A 17,726-nucleotide genomic window follows, 5' to 3' on the forward strand; every position below is an offset into this window, starting at 1 on the left:
GCTGACGCAATGTGCTGCCAATCACAACAGTGGAAATGTAAACACTGCAAACATGTCTTATAAGAATACTGCATGTCAGCATGTCGGCATACAGTCACCGATCCTAGGGTACCGAAACTATTGGAAACATCATACCGACTTGATCATGTTGAAGCTACAGTATAGTCAGACTTGGTAGATGTAAACAATGATCGATGCATGACATGAGAAAAAGTACACAAACGAAAATACCACACAGACTACATTAAATAAGAGTTTAAGAGTTGCACTTGCAGGGAGGATAAATTTGGTTTGTGCCGACTACAATAAGTGAAGTATTGGCTGCCAAGAACATGAAACTATTGAAATGTTAATAATTTTGCCTATTGTTGGGCCTATGCAGTGTATGGTAATGTTAATATATTTACATTTTGTTTACTTAATGAAACAACTTAGGTACTTGATACACTTGATACTTTGCTGTCAGTCTGGGTCCTCCAAAAAACCATTTGAAAACCATTGGCCTAAATGTTTGCCACATATAGGACGATATAGGACACATTTTTGTTGTTGAAATAAAGTTAATATTTGATGAAGGTAGTTTCTATATCAATGGTATGAAGGTATTGACTACGAAATACATTCCAAAAGAGACTACCATATATATTTTTTATGTTAGCTGAGATTATAAGAATGAGATTTCAAACATTATCATTATGTCATAATAATATATAGCATGCTTAAGATAGCAAGGCTTAAACTCTAATTTAGCAATAAGGTACAAGAATCTTAATTATAATGTGAATATATTTCACACAGCTAAAGGGTGTTGTTAGGCATCACAAGCAGTTGAGTGACTGTTTTAAGTGCCTTATTTCTTTTCTATAATGCTTATTATTAAAAAGTTATTTTATAATTGATTAATTGGCTAATCATGGTTAATAGTTGGTCTATATGGGTGCTCTGCAGTGAAATGCTGAAACTGTACTGAACCTATCAGCATCTAGGACCAGAATAGTTTTATTAACAGCAAAGTTAAAGGAATATTCTGGGTTTAATACAAGTTAAGCTCAACCGACAGCATTTGTGGCATGATGTTGATTACACAAAAATAATTTTGAATTGTCCCTCCTTTTCTTTATAAAAAAGAGGAAAAATCAAAGATTAAAGTGAAGTACTTACATTTACATTTGGTAGATGCTTTTATCCAAAGCGACATACAGAGCACTTATTACAGGGACAATCCCCCCCGGAGCAATCTGGAGTTAAGTGGCTTGCTCAAGGACACAATGGTGGTGGCTGTGGGGATTGAACCGACAACCTTCTGCTTAACAGTTTAGTGCTTTAGCACACTACGCCACCACCACTCCAATCACTGGAAGTCTTTGATCTTCATGGCAACGAAGTTGTAATATTGGCTATAACTTTACACAGAAAAGGTTAGTAAGCCATTTTAATCACACTAAAATCATGTTAACATGCATACTGTTTAAGTCTTGTTGCTATACTTTTGAAATATTGAATATTTTCACCTTTACTGAATGGCCACATTCAGTTCCATTGTAAGTGCTTCAGTGGAACACAGATTTTTGCTCTTTTAAAGAAAAGAAGGGGCAAGTGACAATTAATTGTTGTGGTAATCAATATTTTGCCACAAATGCTGTAGTTTCAGCTTAATTTGTATTGAACCTGGAATATTCTTTTAAAATTTAGATTCATCAATATTTCACAAAGGTATCCAAAAGCAAGTGATTATTCACACTTTTGCACCAGAGAGAAAAAAATTATATAAAATAAATATAAATAAAAACAAGTGCTGCCAGTCAATTCAATTTTAAATCGCGATTAATCGCACATTTTATTTTGTAGTTAATCATGATTAATTGCAAAAATTTTAAATGTTGAAATTCTACACCATACACTATACTTCTTTTCCTGTCAAAATGCATTTATTTCCATCTTAGGAAAGAAATCAAAACAATGTGTAACAATATGCATTTCCAAACAAATCCTTCCACAGTAGAAAGGTAGAAATGCACTAAAATAGCACCAATTCAAGTAACATTAAACATTTTCCATTGTTTAAGAGGGAGGTTGATTAATTGAAAGAAGTAGTCCCCACATAGATTCATTTTTCATTGCAATGGTCATTATACCTCTAAACTCTCATCCTCCACAATATTAATCTGACGGTAGACTGTGGCGTACAGTTTTCATCAGATTTCTTACAGCAATCGTGAAGCTGCGTACATAATTCTTGTCAAAGCGTCAACGGCAGCATCAAACGGTGCTTTGAACATCTCATTCTGCATTTTGGTGATAGTTAAGACTAGACGTACTTCTGTGAATAGTAAAATGCGCCTTACATAGGTCTCATCTGGGCTTGTTTTGTACATAATTTTGTCACTGACAGGGAGACGCTGTTGCGGGTATTTGTGGTGTGTGTGTCAGTGTAATGACTCCAGGCGGACAAATTGTAAAGGTTCCGCCCTCCCAACAAGTGTTTATGCTGGTTTGTGCTGTATTAATGTTTTTTGTGTTAATCTTGATTAAGAAAAATTTAAGTGTTAAACGTTTATATTAGGCTTAACGTGCCAGCTTTATAATTCTTTTACAATTTAAGTCTAACAGTAGCAAAGATGTGCTGTTTGCATCTGATATCTTTCACAAATGTCATTTTATATCATATCCCTTTCCTAAAAAGAGTACTTTTAGTTTTTTAGTAAAAAACTAAAAATAATATATATATAAAAAAATCAACACACTCACCGTAAAAAAAAACTTGCTTTGTTGATGCGCAAATGCTTAAAACTCCTAAACACAAATGTACTTTAAACATGATTGGGCATGTATTTTCATGAGCTTTTATTAATTGAAAGACTACATGGAATATTAGTACTTTATTAAAAAATTCAGTCACACTACAGGATAAATGATATGAACTAGTGAAATCAAAAAGTAGATTAAAGTGGCGAAAAACATAAAACAATTGGTGACCAGTTGCAACGTCTAAAAACATAAGCATAATATTTAACCTAAAATGTAAAAAATGATGTCCTACAATTTATAAAATACCATCAGAAAAAAAATTCTCAGTCTATATGCCATCTAAAATTCAAGATAAGATCAGTTTGTTTCAACACTCTGTGCTTTAGCTCATGTTTTTGAGTTGAACTTAACATACAGAAAAAAGTGCTTCAGTGAGCATTCTATCACTGCAGTTCTATTATAGATAACACATCTGTCACACAAGTTTAAATATTCAACATCACAGGGAGTAGTCTTACTGTCACAGCAGAGTCTGCATGTATGTGAGCTAGAACGATGTCTGGTTAGCATGAATCGTGCTGGAGCTGTCGTCTCTTAGTTGGTGGTCTTGTATGATTCAGCCCACCCCATCAGCCAGAAATGATAATGGATTCAATGGAGAAAAGCCTCCTGCTGCCACACATTATAAGCCACACATTATAAGGAGTTGTGACGAACCACAACTCAAACATGTACAAATAAGAGAAATCACAACAAGCAATGTGGCGACTTACAGATAAAAGGGCCAATACCTTATCTATTTTTTTTACTTAAATATGCATGAAAACTAGTTGTACGAGCCACACATTTTATTTGTATTTTTTTAGTGCTGTCCGTCAATTCAAATGTTAAATTGTGATTAATCGCATAATTATCCGTAGTTAATGTATTTATTTCCTTCTTAGGAAAGAAAACAAAACAATATGTAACAATAAAATGCTTTATTAACATTTTCCAAATAAGGCCTTCCACAGTATAAAGATAAAAATTTACTAAAATAGCACCAATTCAATTCAACATTGAACGTTTCCCAAAGTCTAAGTGGGAGTTTGACAAATTTAAAGAACTAGTCCCCACATAGGTTGCATATTCATTGCAATGGGCATACATTTCTTAAACTCTCATCCTCCACAGTATTGATCTGCCAGTAGACTGTGGCTATCCTCTTTGTTACAGCAAGCATTTAGCCGCATTCACGATTCGCATCAGCGCCAGTGTCAAGCCCCCTTTGAACTCCACATGAAAAGCACTTGCAGACAAAAACATCTCATTCTGTGCTTTGGTGATAGTTAAGACTTGGTGTGCTTCTGTGGTCATTAAAATGTGCATTAAAAAAATAGATTTCTGTCACAATTTTCCATGTAGATATGTTCTGTACAACAAATAGCATTATAACTGACACTAAATCTGACTGCTGTGTTTGTGGTGTGTGTCAGTGTTATGACTCCGGGCAGACACATCGCAAAGGTTCCACACTTCCAACCAGTGTTTATGCTGTATTAATGTTAAATGTGTTTATTGCAGTAAAGAAACATTGAAGTGTTAAACTATTAAATTATTCGCATGCGTTAAAGAGTAAATTTTACAGCTCTAGTTTTTTTATGATTTAAGCTCTAGAAGCACAATTTATGATGCCAGTGTTTTCAGATTTAATTTCTCATTTGAAATATGTTATTTGAAAGTCATTTTGAATGATATTTCAGTTCATATTTTCAGTATGGCTGCCAAGTGAACAGATTTGTCTTAAAGAGACTTTGACTATAGCAGGTTGGATTATGTATTTTTGACATTTTAAATCCTAAGGGAAGATCAACTGCTTAGTATTAATCTTAAGCATAACTTACTAAAATGCGTTTCTGCATCAGCATCTTGAACGGTAGTCTGTGCAAGGCCTAACCAGGCCAGCCTGGGAGATGGGGGCTTCAAGGAATCGTATCTTGTCAGCCTCCGTCATCTCGACCAAGTTGAGCCATAGGTGGCGCTTCTGGACCACCAGGGTGGACATCACCTGCCCGAGAGTCTGCACCTTGACCTTCATCGCCTGGAGGGTGAGGTCGGTCGCTGAGTGCAGATCCTGCATTAATCCCAGGTCAGAACTACCCTCGTACAGTTCTTTTAGCACCTTGGCTTATCCAGCGGCACTGTAAGCCTTAGTTGCCCGGTATGCCCGGCCCTGAAAGGTGAACTACAGAAAGGGCCTGTGCTGAGGTAAAACCTAGACGTGGAAGTACGCGTTGCGCAGATCCTGCATTAATCCCAGGTCAGAACTACCCTCGTGCAGTTCTTTTAGCACCTTGGCTTTGTGCATCTGCAGGAGAGCCATGGGGTGCAAGGCAGAGGGGGCCTATCCAGCGGCACTGTAAGCCTTAGTTGCCTGGTATGCCCGGCCCTGAAAGGTGAACTGCAGAAAGGGCCTGTGCTGAGGTAAAACCTAGACGTGGAAGTACGCATCGTTCAGGTCTACCGCCGCAAACAAATCTTTATGCCGGACGCTTACTAAAATGCGTTTCTGCATCAGCATCTTGAACGGTAGTCTGTGCAAGGCCTGATTCATTACTCACAGGTCCAAGATTGGCCGCAGCCCACCACCTTTCTTGGGTACGATGAAGTAGGGGCTGTCCTTCTGCAGAAGGGTTGCGATCTCCTCATGCAGGGCTGCGGCGTTCTCACACTTCACTGAGGTAAAACAGATGCCGCTAAACCCGGGCAGCCACCTGGTGAACTGAATCGTACAGCCGAGTCGGACGGTCCTGGCCAGCCATTGCAATGGGTTGGGGAGCGCAAGCCACACCTCCAAGATCCGAGTGAGGGGGACCAAGGGGACAATCGGACGTGTGGTTAGTGGGGCCTCGCGGTGGGGCAGAGCTGGAGGCGCCACACTTAGGGGGCTTGAGCCCCAAGCTCGTGGCCGTGCTGAGTCGGGAGACATCAAAGCACTTACCTGACTCTGGGTACCCAGCATGGGTCTGGTCAGCAATGGGAGAAGAGGGTAACCATCCACGTAATCGATCACAACCGGCCCTGCTCTTTTTCTGAGAATGTTGGTACTGCAGCCCCTCAGGCATGCGGCGAAATTAAAAGAAAAGGCAACTAAGATTCTCCACCCGACCCTACACCAGGGGATGGAGTGATCTTTTTACCAGCTCTAGGATTGCAACGGGTCTTCACGTCCCTGGGTCGCCCGTCTCAGGGGCACCTAGAAGCCTTCCTTAGATTATTTGTGGTGGGCCTTGAGACAGGGGGCATCTGCTTCCTTTGCGTGGCTCTACGCAGCTGCTGGCCCGGGCTGCGGCAGAGCCAGTGTCTTGCCGCAGAGGAGCGCCCCTTGCAACGAGCAGATGAGGTGCTGGATCTTGATCTGTGCTGGGGCAGGATATGCTGAATAGCCTCCGTCTGCTTTTTAACTGCCAAGAACTGCAGGGAAAGACCTCTGCGGCGTCGCTGAATAGGCCAACCAGGCCAACCTGGGAGATGGGGGTTTCAAGGAATCGTATCTTGTCAGCCTCCGTCATCTCGACCAAGTTGAGCCATAGGTGGCGCTTCTGGACCACCAGGGTGGACATCACCTGCCCGAGAGTCTGCACCTTGACCTTCATCGCCTGGAGGGTGAGATTGGTGGCTGAGCGCAGATCCTGCATTAATCCCAGGTCAAAACTACCCTCGTGCAGTTCTTTTAGCACCTTGGCTTTGTGCATCTGCAGGAGAGCCATGCCCGAGAGTCTGCACCTTGACCTTCATCGCCTGGAGGGTGAGATTGGTGGCTGAGCGCAGATCCTGCATTAATCCCAGGTCAAAACTACCCTCGTGCAGTTCTTTTAGCACCTTGGCTTTGTGCATCTGCAGGAGAGCCATGGGGTGCAAGGCAGAGGCGGCCTATCCAGCGGCACTGCAAGCCTTAGTTGCCAGTGATGACGTAAACCTACAGGCCCTGGACAGGAGTCTTGGACGGTCCACCACGTGGCAGCGTTTTTCAGGCACAGGTGCACCGCAACCGCTTTATACAACTGGGGAATCGTCGCGCACCCCCTGGCAGCCCCACCATTGAGGGTAGTGAGAGTGGAGGATTCTGTTGTTCGGATCATCGTGGTGGTTGCTCAGAGTAACTGTGGATTAAACAGGATTGTTTTTAAAAAGTCATTCTTTCAAGTTTTACATTTTTGTTAATAATCAATTCCCCTATGGAAAAATAAAATAATATTGTATTTTTTACTTCTGGAACCAGACTGTTGCGCTCTATAGCAGGAATCAAATTACTCAGTTTTTATGGCTTGTTTCAGTAAGTCATGTCTGGATTTAAGGGGTGTACAATGCAATGCAAAAATCTGTTCATTTCAGTCATGGTTGATTTGACTTTTATTTTCTGCCTTTGCCATGCAATTATGTTATTTGGGGACAGCTGTGATAGTTATCACAGCATGCAAGTCTTCCATATAATTACATAGCAATAATCACTTGTGAATTAAATACTGTAATAGTGATAATGTTTGACAATGTCTCGTCTGAGACATCACTAAAGTGGTGCAGGTATAAAATGGCCATCTTGTACATGCTCTTCTCTCAACAGGCTGTTGCTGATGGGCTGGTTGGGCGTTTGGGTTTCTGTCCTGCTCGGATCACTATGGCTGGTTCATGGAGTTTGGGCCAGAGCTAATATTGGAATTAAAGTACAGAAGGTACAGGAGGAACTTCAGCGAGTGGTAAGATGATTTTCTCAATCTTCTTGAGCTTATGTTATTGAATTCAGTTCACTGTACCTGAGTAAATAGTCAGTTCTTGTCAAGATTAGAATTTAGTCTTATTATGATACGTTTAATGTCTGTATATTAGTGCAGTTTTTTGTTAATTCAGATAACATGAAACAAAAATAACAAAAAAAAATGTTTTGCTAAAATTATTTCCTAAAAGACATTTCTGGACCTCATTTCTCAAAAGAATCGTAAGCCGAAGTGATCATAGAATCCATTTTACGATCATTTTAAGTTTTGCCGCCCGTTTCCCAAAGCCATCGTTACTTAACCCTCTGAGGTCTGAGGGTATATTGGGCCCTGGAGAAGTTTTGACATGCCTTGACATTTTTGCTTTTTTCTGTTGCTTAAAAACATATTAATGGCTAAAGTCTGATAACACTGTATTCAGCTCAAACTGTGCTACAATAATATGTGAGCAACATCTATGTACAGGTTTGTATTTTTGAGAAAATAACGTTTATGCGTGTTTTTTGAAAAAACAAACATTTTAAGTCACTGAAATAAGGTCATATAACACATACTAAACATTTGTCCACAATACTTTTGAAAAATGGATCTTGTAGCCTATAGGTTTTGCTACAAAATGATGTGACAATCATCCTGATCACTCATTCATACAAAACAATATAGTCATTTAACTTTTGTAAGACAATTTTAGTGTTGAAATGTAATATGCGAGGAGGCGTGAATGATCATGAATATGGATATATTTCACAACTGAGGATACAAAGACCCCTCCCCTGGGCCTATCAATGAGGGATAGAGAATGAATGTGAGGAGACTTAATGATCCAAATCAAGTTTTATGTTAAAAGAAGTAATCTGACAATATATTTTCTTTACATAAAGACTTTACTTAATTTTATACCTACACTACCGTTAAAAGAAGTCTCTTCTGCTCACCAAGGCTGCATTTATTTGATCCAAAATACAGAAACAACATTGCTATTCTGAACTCTTTAAAAGAACAGTTTTCTATCTAAATATATTGTAAAATGCAATTTGTGATCAAAGCTGAATTTTCAGCATCATTACTGCAATCTTCAGTGTCACATGATCCTTCAGAAATCATTATAATATGCTGATTTTCTAATATGGTGTAACGAACTCTAATCCCCAAGTTCACTCCGCCCCCTCTGGCTCTCACACTCGCTCCCAATCACCGGAATATTAGTTTCACCTGCACTGTTCATGTCCTCTATTTATACCCTGCCCTTTCTCCCCACAGTTGTTGGTTATTGTTTAGTCTACCCCTTCGCTTTGCCAACTCTAGTGTTTAGTGTTTCGCTAGCTAAACTACTCTCGTGTTTGTCTTTGTTTATTCTGATCTCCCGGCTTCGACTTTACACCTCCCTCTAACTACGCTTGTTTGGATTTGCCCCTTTGTACTTTTGCCTGTCTGCTAATAAAGCAGTTTTATCCAGCATTGTGACTATCTCTTCTTGTGTGCGTCACAAAATAACCAACCTGAACAGAATATAGTCACAATGGATTCCGCGTAAAACCTTCACGGCTCACTAGAGCGGATTTGTGCGGCGATTTCTGCCCAAGGATCTACTGTTGGGAGACACGACCAAGCGCTTGCAACCCAGGGGCAGCAGATCCAAGAGATACTACAAACGGTACGTGCTCTTTCTGATCAGTTGAATCCTGTTCCACCTGTGCATGTCCCTGAACCCGCTGATGCTCCCAACGTATTTCCGAGCGCCGTGAGTTTTCAACCTCCCGAGAGGTTTGATGGCTCTTCTGACACTTGCCAGGGTTTTTTTAATGCAGTGCAGTGTCTACATGAAGTATCACCCCCTTTTACGCTCTGACAGTGAGAGAATTCATTTTTTAATTTCACTTCTCACTGGCAAAGCGCGGCAATGGGCCACCGCATTGTGGACAGCTGATAGCCCACTTCTAGCTGCATATGATCAATTTTGCCACCAGATTGCCGTTGTATTTGATCACCCTGCAGCTGGTAGAGATGTGGGCAGCCGCCTCGTGTTTCTTAAACAGGCGTCACGCACTGCAGCCGATTATGCCCTTGATTTCCGCACCCTTGCCGCTGGTAGCGGGTGGAGTGACCCCGCTCTTCTGACTGTCTACCGCCTGGGTTTGAGTAGTCAACTGCAGATGGAGCTAGCCTGTCGAGGAGAATCATTGTCGCTGGAGGATTATATTCAACTCTCCATTACAGTTGATAATCTCCTACACGATCGCGCTTTTAGAAGTTCCTCGGTCATCCAAGAGCGTACTGTGGGTTCCAACTCATCTCACCCCCCTCCTCTCGAAAGCTCTTCCAATCCTGAACCCATGCAGCTTGGCCGCGCTCTATTAACCCCTGCAGAGCGCACTAGACGTTTGACACAGAGCCTCTGTCTGTACTGTGGCAAGCCGGGTCATCGTATTGCCTCATGCCTGGTCTGCCCTCAGCCTTCTCTCTCCAGAAGCCAGGTCAGAACATCTGTCATTCTTAACATTACCCAGAAACAAGTCTGCCTCCCTGTGGTTTTGATCCTTAATGATGTCTCCTTTTCTGCCCCAGCCCTAGTTGATTCCGGGGCAGCGGGGAACTTTTTGGACGATGGCTTGGCTCAAAAACTTGGTATCCCACTTAGTCCAGGTGTACCACCTCTCAAGGTTAATTCTTTAGATGGTGCACCTCTCGGATCAGGATTAATTTCCCACAGAACTATGCCATTGTCCCTTCAAGTAGGTTTGTTCCACAAGGAGATCATTCAGTTTTTTATTATTCGATCACCTAGGGACCCAGTAGTTTTGGGTCACCCCTGGCTATCTCTCCATGACCCCCATATTTCCTGGCGCACGGGGGAGCTGTTGCGCTGGAATAACCATTGTCTGTCTCACTGTATTCACCTACCTGTTTGCTCAACCTCCGTAGAGAGCCCCGAAGTGAGATCTCCGGTCTCCATTCCCCCCGAGTATTTTTCTTATGCTGACGTGTTCGAAAAGACCCAGGTTAATCTCCCTCCACATCATAGTGTGGATTGCGCCATCGATCTTCTTCTGGGGTCCCCGCTCCCTAAGAGCAGAGTATACCCCTTAACGCTGCCTGAAACCAAGGCCATGGAGGACTACATCGACGAGGCGCTCAGTCTCGGCATAATACGACCGTCCACCTCCCCAGCAGCATCGGGCTTCTTCTTCGTAGACAAGAAGGATGGCGGGCTTTGTCCCTGCATCGATTACCGTGCCCTAAATAAGGTAATGGTAAAGTTCGCCTATCCCTTGCCTCTCATCCAGCCAGCCCTTGAGCAAGTCAGCAAAGCCAAAATCTTTACTAAGCTTGACCTCAGGAGCGCATACAACCTCGTGCGCATTCGTAAGGGGGACGAGTGGAAGACAGCGTTCATCACCACCAGGGGGCACTACGAGTACTTGGTTATGCCGTACGGCCTCGCTAACTCTCCTTCGGTGTTTCAGTCTTTCATGAATGAGATCTTCCGAGACATGCTGGACCAATTCCTCGTCATCTACATAGATGATCTTTTAATTCACTCCCCTACACTTTCGGAACACACTAACCAGGTCTCGAGGGTGTTACAGAAACTTCGAGAGCACGATTTGTTTGTTAAAGCAGAGAAGTGTGCCTTTCATCGTTCCTCCGTCTCCTTTCTGGGCTATTTCTTGTCCGCAGGAACAATGAGGATGGAACCCAACAAGGTTGCTGCAGTCCTGTCCTGGCCTGAACCTAGGACGCTGAAGGAGCTCCAACGGTTTCTGGGTTTCGCCAACTACTACAGGCGCTTCATCCGAAACTTCGGGAAGATTGCCGCACCCCTCACTGCTCTGACACGAGGCAACCCGAAGTCCCTCACATGGAGCACACCTGCTCAACAGGCCTTCCAAGCTCTAAAAAACACTTTTACCACTTCCCCTGTTCTCCAGCAAGCCGATCCTACTCTCCCTTTCGTGGTGGAGGTGGACACCTCTGAGGTGGGGGTGGGAGCGGTACTCTCGCAGCCACACGGGACTCCCGCGAAGCTGTACCCTTGTGCCTTCTACTCCCATAAACTGTCTACCCCCGAACAAAACTATGACGTCGGGAATAGAGAGTTGCTAGCCATTAAACTAGCCTTAGAGGAATGGCGTCATTGGTTGGAGGGTTCTAAGTTCCCTTTCGTTGTCTTCACCGACCACAAGAACCTGGAGTACATTCGTTCAGCCAAGAGGTTGAACCCCAGACAAGCCAGATGGGCCATGTTCTTCACTCGTTTTAACTTTTCGGTAACCTTTCGCCCAGGCTCCAAAAACACCAAGGCTGACGCTCTCTCTCGACTCTTCAACCACGGCTCTAAACCTCCGGAGCCAGAGACTATTCTCCCTACATCGTGCATCGTAGTCCCCGTTAGGTGGGAATTGACGGAGACCATCCTATGGGCTCAAGGTAACGAGCCCGTGCCTCCTCAAACCCCCCCCCAAAAAGATGTATGTACCTACTATTATTCGCCCTCAGCTTATGCAGTGGGTCCATACTTCCCTTTGTTCCGGCCATCCGGGTATCACCCGGTCCACTGAGCTGCTCACTAAGAAATTTTGGTGGCCCTCACTCAAGGACGACGTCCACGACTATGTCCTTTACTGTCCGGTCTGTGCCCAGTCCAAAACTCCTCGTCACTTTCCCGCTGGACTCCTCCAACCATTGCCCATACCCGATCGGCCGTGGTCCCATATCGCCATGGACTTCATCACCGACTTACCTCCTTCAGACGGTCAGACGGAGTTCCTAGTGGTGATAGACAGGTTTTCCAAGATGTGCTGCTTGATTTCCCTACCTGGACTACCCAATGCAACCCAGCTGGCCGACCTCATGATCAGTCACATCTTCCGCAACTTTGGCATCCCCGAGGAGATTACTTCGGATAGAGGGACTCAATTCACGTCTCGATTCTGGCGAGCCTTCAGTGACAGACTAAGCATCCAGCTAAACTTCTCCTCGGGATACCACCCCCAAACTAATGGTCAGACTGAGTGCCTCAACCAAGAGATAGTTAAATATCTGAGAGCCTACTGTGCTCAGAACCAGGGTAACTGGCACACCTACCTTCCTTGGGCCGAATATGCCCAAAATAGCCTGGTCAGCTCTTCAACCCGCCTCACCCCATTCCAATGCGTCCTGGGGTATCAGCCTCCCCTTTTCCCTTGGGAGGCAAATCCGAGTGACGTTCCTGCAGTGGATACCTGGGCCCAGAAGTGTACCCAGGTCTGGAGAGCCACCCATGACCGTCTACAGCACTCTAGCCAAACCCAGAAATCCAAGGCTGACCGCCGACGCAGACCCACGCCTCTATTCCACCCAGGCCAGCGAGTGTGGTTATCGACCCGAGACATCCGTCTTCGTCTCCTGTCGAAAAAGCTGAGCCCCAAGTACGTAGATCCCTTTAAGATTTTAAAGAGAGTCAACCCTGTCACTTATAAATTACTTTTGCCACCCCGCTACAAAATCTGTCCTGTGTTTCATGTCTCCCTACTTAAGCCCATGTTTTACAGCCCCATGTTCCCACCCACTGCATCCCAGACACCCCCTCCACCACTCGATGTTGGAGGTCAGCCCGCATATGCGGTCCGGGCCTTGTTGGACTCCAGACGTCATGGTGGTCAGTTGCAGTATCTGGTAGACTGGGAGGGCTACGGACCTGAGGAGCAGTCGTGGGTACAGTCGAGGGATGTCTTGGACCAAGCTCTCAAGCTTGATTACCATCGCCAGCATCCCGATCATCCCGCACCATTCCCCAGAGGTCGCGCTCCTCGCAACCGAGCGCGGCCGTCCAGAGCCGTCGGCAGCAGAGGGGGAAGTACTGTAACGAACTCTAATCCCCGAGTTCACTCCGCCCCCTCTGGCTCTCACACTCGCTCCCAATCACCGGAATATTAGTTTCACCTGCACTGTTCATTTCCTCTATTTATACCCTGCCCTTTCTCCCCACAGTTGTTGGTTATTGTTTAGTCTACCCCTTCGCTTTGCCAACTCACTAGTGTTTCGCTAGCTTTCCCCTGTTTACCTACTCTCGTGTTTGTCTTTGTTTATTCTGATCTCCCGGCTTCGACTTTACGCCTCCCTCTAACTACGCTTGTTTGGATTTGCCCCTTTGTACTTTTGCCTGTCTGCTAATAAAGCAGTTTTATCCAGCATTGTGACTATGTCTTCTTGTGTGCGTCACATATGGGCATATTTCAAGTTTATTTTACTAATTTAATGCTAACACATATTTGCAAGCACAAGCTTTGTTGACGATAATGAGGCCTTATAAACACTAGATAAAATATAATCTAAATATTCATATTATTTTTATATCATATTACATATTATATTTATATTATACAGCATACAATTTAAATACCTGCTTTAGCCGAAACAGCATTTAAATGTAACTAAAACTTGCCTATTAGGACATATTTCAAATTTCAATACTCTAAATCCTGGCTGGCAAGTCTGGAAACAGTCCCACTAGTAAAATATGTTCATGTTTTTATAAAGTAGCATGTCAACTAATGAAAACTAAATTACTTACTCGTCCGAAATTGTATCCTCGGCTGGATCAAGTCTCTTTTCAATATACAAAGGTTCATCGGAGTCCCGCTCTTCTTCTGAGGAAAATGTTAACTCTTCCATACTAACCTGGAGCTTTCTCGTCTGTGTATCGTGAACACAGAGACTGCTGAAAGCTCACCCTTTTTATTGTCTTTATTTTACAAAAGCACATGGTTTTGTTGTTATTGTGAGTGTACACAAATAAAAGTAGAACCTTTATAGTCTCTAATGATGTCTTAAACTTATCTGTATTCCCAAAAATGAAGGAGTATTTTAAATAGTTTCTGCTTTAATGACGGAAATATCCAGCAGGACGCGCCGGCATGTCCGATGACCCCAGAGGGTTAAGTAGTATGTGAGAATGCTCTTTTACGAGTGCTCTGGAGGACTTGTACAGAGCTAAGAGCAACTTCAGGAGGCAGACTTATGCAGTCCCCTGCAGGATAATCGCAAAATTACACATTATAAAATTTAAATATCTGAAGTGCTTTATGAGACTTCAGTATCAGGATGCCTGTTTATTTATTTAAATTTTAAAGCTGCACTACAGAAAATGTTTTGCTTAAAAGGATAAAACGCCATTCTTGATTGAGTACATAAAAAAATCAGTGTTCAAAACAATGTCTTTGCCCTACACTGTTTCACTACGGTAAGCCTATAAAAATTATTTGTATGTCTAGATTTAGCGGGAAATCACAGGCTTTCATCCGCAATCTTTACATCATGTATATAAACAGAAAATAAGTACATGCTGTCACGTGTTCTGGCTGGGGAAATGACTTCAGTCAGTCACACAGTTCAGGACAGCATCGCAGCAGTCAGGATGGATGTTTATCTGTTAACTGTTTAGCAAAATTCTTTACTTGCTATAATGCTTGGATATGTTTTCTGGTAGAAGCTTATGTTGCTTTTCATGCTTTTATGAATTGAACATTACTTGTGTGTTAACCGATCGCAATGTGTCTACGCTTTCCGGTGAAGTTACTTTAGCATGTTTAATAAAGTCATGATTTCTGAATATTTTATTGCATTGCTGTAGTTTCGAGATTCCCTAAGTGTGTGTGTGTGCCACTGTTTTCTCATTTCTTGTATTCAAGGCACAGACATCCACAAATTATCACTTTCCATTGGCCATTTAGCAGATTGTAATCTGTTTAAAAGTCTGTTTAAAAGCCACTATGGGTCCAAAATTGCTTCTGAACATTGTGCGGGTCTAATCCGCAGATACTAGAAACACTTGGTTGAGGGTATTGCTGCCAGAGGATAATCAACCAGTATTAAATCAAAGGGTTCACTTACTTTTTCCACAGCACAGTGATGTGTTCAATAAAGACATGAAAGATTATAACTGTGTGTGTGTTGTTAGTTTAATCACATTGTGTTTGTCTATATTTGTGACTTTGATGAAGATGAGATTTTACGACCAATTAATGCTGAAAATCAGCAAATTTTAAAGGGTTCACATACTTTGTCTTGCAACTGATATACATTATACACTATAACTTTAATGCTAAAGAAATAATTCATGAAATGTATTGTCATGAGGAGGAAGGTGTGGCAGGGTCATAACGACCATCATATTGTGTGACACTGAAAAGTGTACATGCAATAAATGTCGCCCGAACTTTAGCCCTCTACTGGCTGATTGGGCAGATTCAGCACCGGGCGTCCATCGTTATGACCCAGCCATGCCCTCCTCCTCATCACTCTTGTTATTGTAAAAATTGTAAACACATTTCTGCATATTATTTTCATGTTAATGAAGTATTTTTCATCCTCATCATTAATGAATCCTCATTTTCTGTTTCTAGCTTGCAGTCTTCTTGTTTGCGGTGCATAGATGTGCTATATATGGTTTACTTGCATTATCATCTAAGGCTAATAATATAAAAATAAAAAAGTCTTCCTTTAAACTCATATCAGCCATATCAGTATTGAGTATAATAGTACAATACAAACATTGTACATAGTAGATAAAACACTTGAATAATCATATTAAAATATACTGGTAACTGTTCTCTATGTAATAGCGCTTTGAGTGTAATGAAAGATTAGCACCATAAGTGTAGAATTATTTCATTTATTCTTTCATTCATTCATTCATTCATTCATTAAAAGTATATAAATAGGAGTGTTTTGTCTATTTTCATCAAAGCAACAAATACTCCAGTTTCATTGAATTACATAATATCAACATTAAATATGGCACGTTGTGATGTCCAGGTAACCTCAAATCATTCGATTCATCCGCACAGAAGAGCAGTGTCAAAACATCTCACGTAAAGTGTTCTTCTGAAAGTTGCTTTCGATTTTAAGTTTCAACAACAGATGCCACTAGAGAGCACAAAGTTCTGTAGTGCAGCTAGATATAACAAGGCTTATAATAATAATAAATATAGGCATAAAATTGTTTATAAAAATGGAGGAATACATATCATTATCATTATCTCCTTTTCCTCTATGACACCCAAGGGACCCTCGCCTGCACCACATGTTGAAGTTGTTGTCATCGTGTACTTTTGGGAGTAAAACACACCAATTGTTAAGTGAATATCCCTAAAGTGCAGCGCCACACGTCTGCTTATTTTGCACTCCGCAATACAGCTGAAAATATTTTTTCAATAAATGCTTGTATTGGCAGGAACATTTACAGACTCACAGTGGAATCAGTGAGAACGAAATATTGCAAATGCACACCTGATGAACGAAGCAGTGATTGTGTAAAATAAATAAACAATTCTGCACTAAACGATTGCAAAACAATATAGTTATGTAGTTACAGAGGTTGAATATTTAAGAAAATATCTTAAATTATCTCTACAGAAAAGTAATAAATTCATATTTCATCAAATATAATAACATCCCCCTCGTCTGAAACAACTTTCCTTTTCAGCTGACGTCATGAAGCCACATTTCTTTAGCCCCTCCCCTCCATTATAAAGAATACTCTTCACCATTCAATCAACTCCCAATGGATCCAGTCAAATCCTACCCTACCTTGATTCTTGCTGAATATCCTGTTTCATGTTAACCTCAATTTGTTTATGATCTTATCATATTCAAAACCTAGGTCATTTTTTGTAGTATTTTAAATATATGTTGCATACAGTATATGTTTGTGACATTTTTTAAAAGTAGTGCAAACCATGTATGAACATGTTTGTGTGGTTTACATATATTGCTATATCTCAGATGTATGAACTTCATGGTCATATTTTGTTTAATGTGTTGTAATGAAGCAGCTGAACTACCACAGGCATGTATATCTCATTCATTTGTGTTAGTATGTGGCTCTGATTAAGGTCTATATAGTGACCACTTATTAAAAATCCTCACTTGCCTCAATGACCTACAGTACAAGACAAAGAAGAATCGCTTTGACTTTCTGTTTTCCCTCCAATTCTTTGTGTAATTAAGCGCGGAAACCTCCGTCTGTTTCTGTCTTCCTCATGGGATGTTCAGTTGGCAGTGAGAGAGACAGAGAGAGTCATTGCATTGCAAACCTATCTAATCCCACTGTGCAAACAGATTCATGAGGACTGCCCTTTTTACCACTGACATACAGACAGCAATGTCAGGAAACACTTGAAACTGGTTTAGGATTCAAAGCATGTGGTGAATCAGTGTGATCTCATTAGTATTCATAAGTAT

General features: G+C 41.9%; 1 protein-coding gene across 1 annotated transcript in view; it reads left to right on the forward strand.

Annotated features, from left to right (window-relative positions):
- LOC127627389 (follistatin-related protein 4-like) overlaps positions 1 to 17,726 on the forward strand; it is a 451,612-nt gene that overhangs the window by 4,703 nt on the left and 429,183 nt on the right. Inside the window, exon 2 of the mRNA XM_052103721.1 lies at positions 7,352 to 7,484. Within this exon, the coding sequence (XP_051959681.1) occupies positions 7,362 to 7,484 (123 nt within the window). The 5' untranslated portion in view covers positions 7,352 to 7,361. The remainder of the gene's footprint in view (positions 1 to 7,351; positions 7,485 to 17,726) is intronic.

This window comes from Xyrauchen texanus, chromosome 34 (genome assembly GCF_025860055.1).
Source record: "Xyrauchen texanus isolate HMW12.3.18 chromosome 34, RBS_HiC_50CHRs, whole genome shotgun sequence".
In the NCBI taxonomy this organism is placed as follows: domain Eukaryota; kingdom Metazoa; phylum Chordata; class Actinopteri; order Cypriniformes; family Catostomidae; genus Xyrauchen; species Xyrauchen texanus.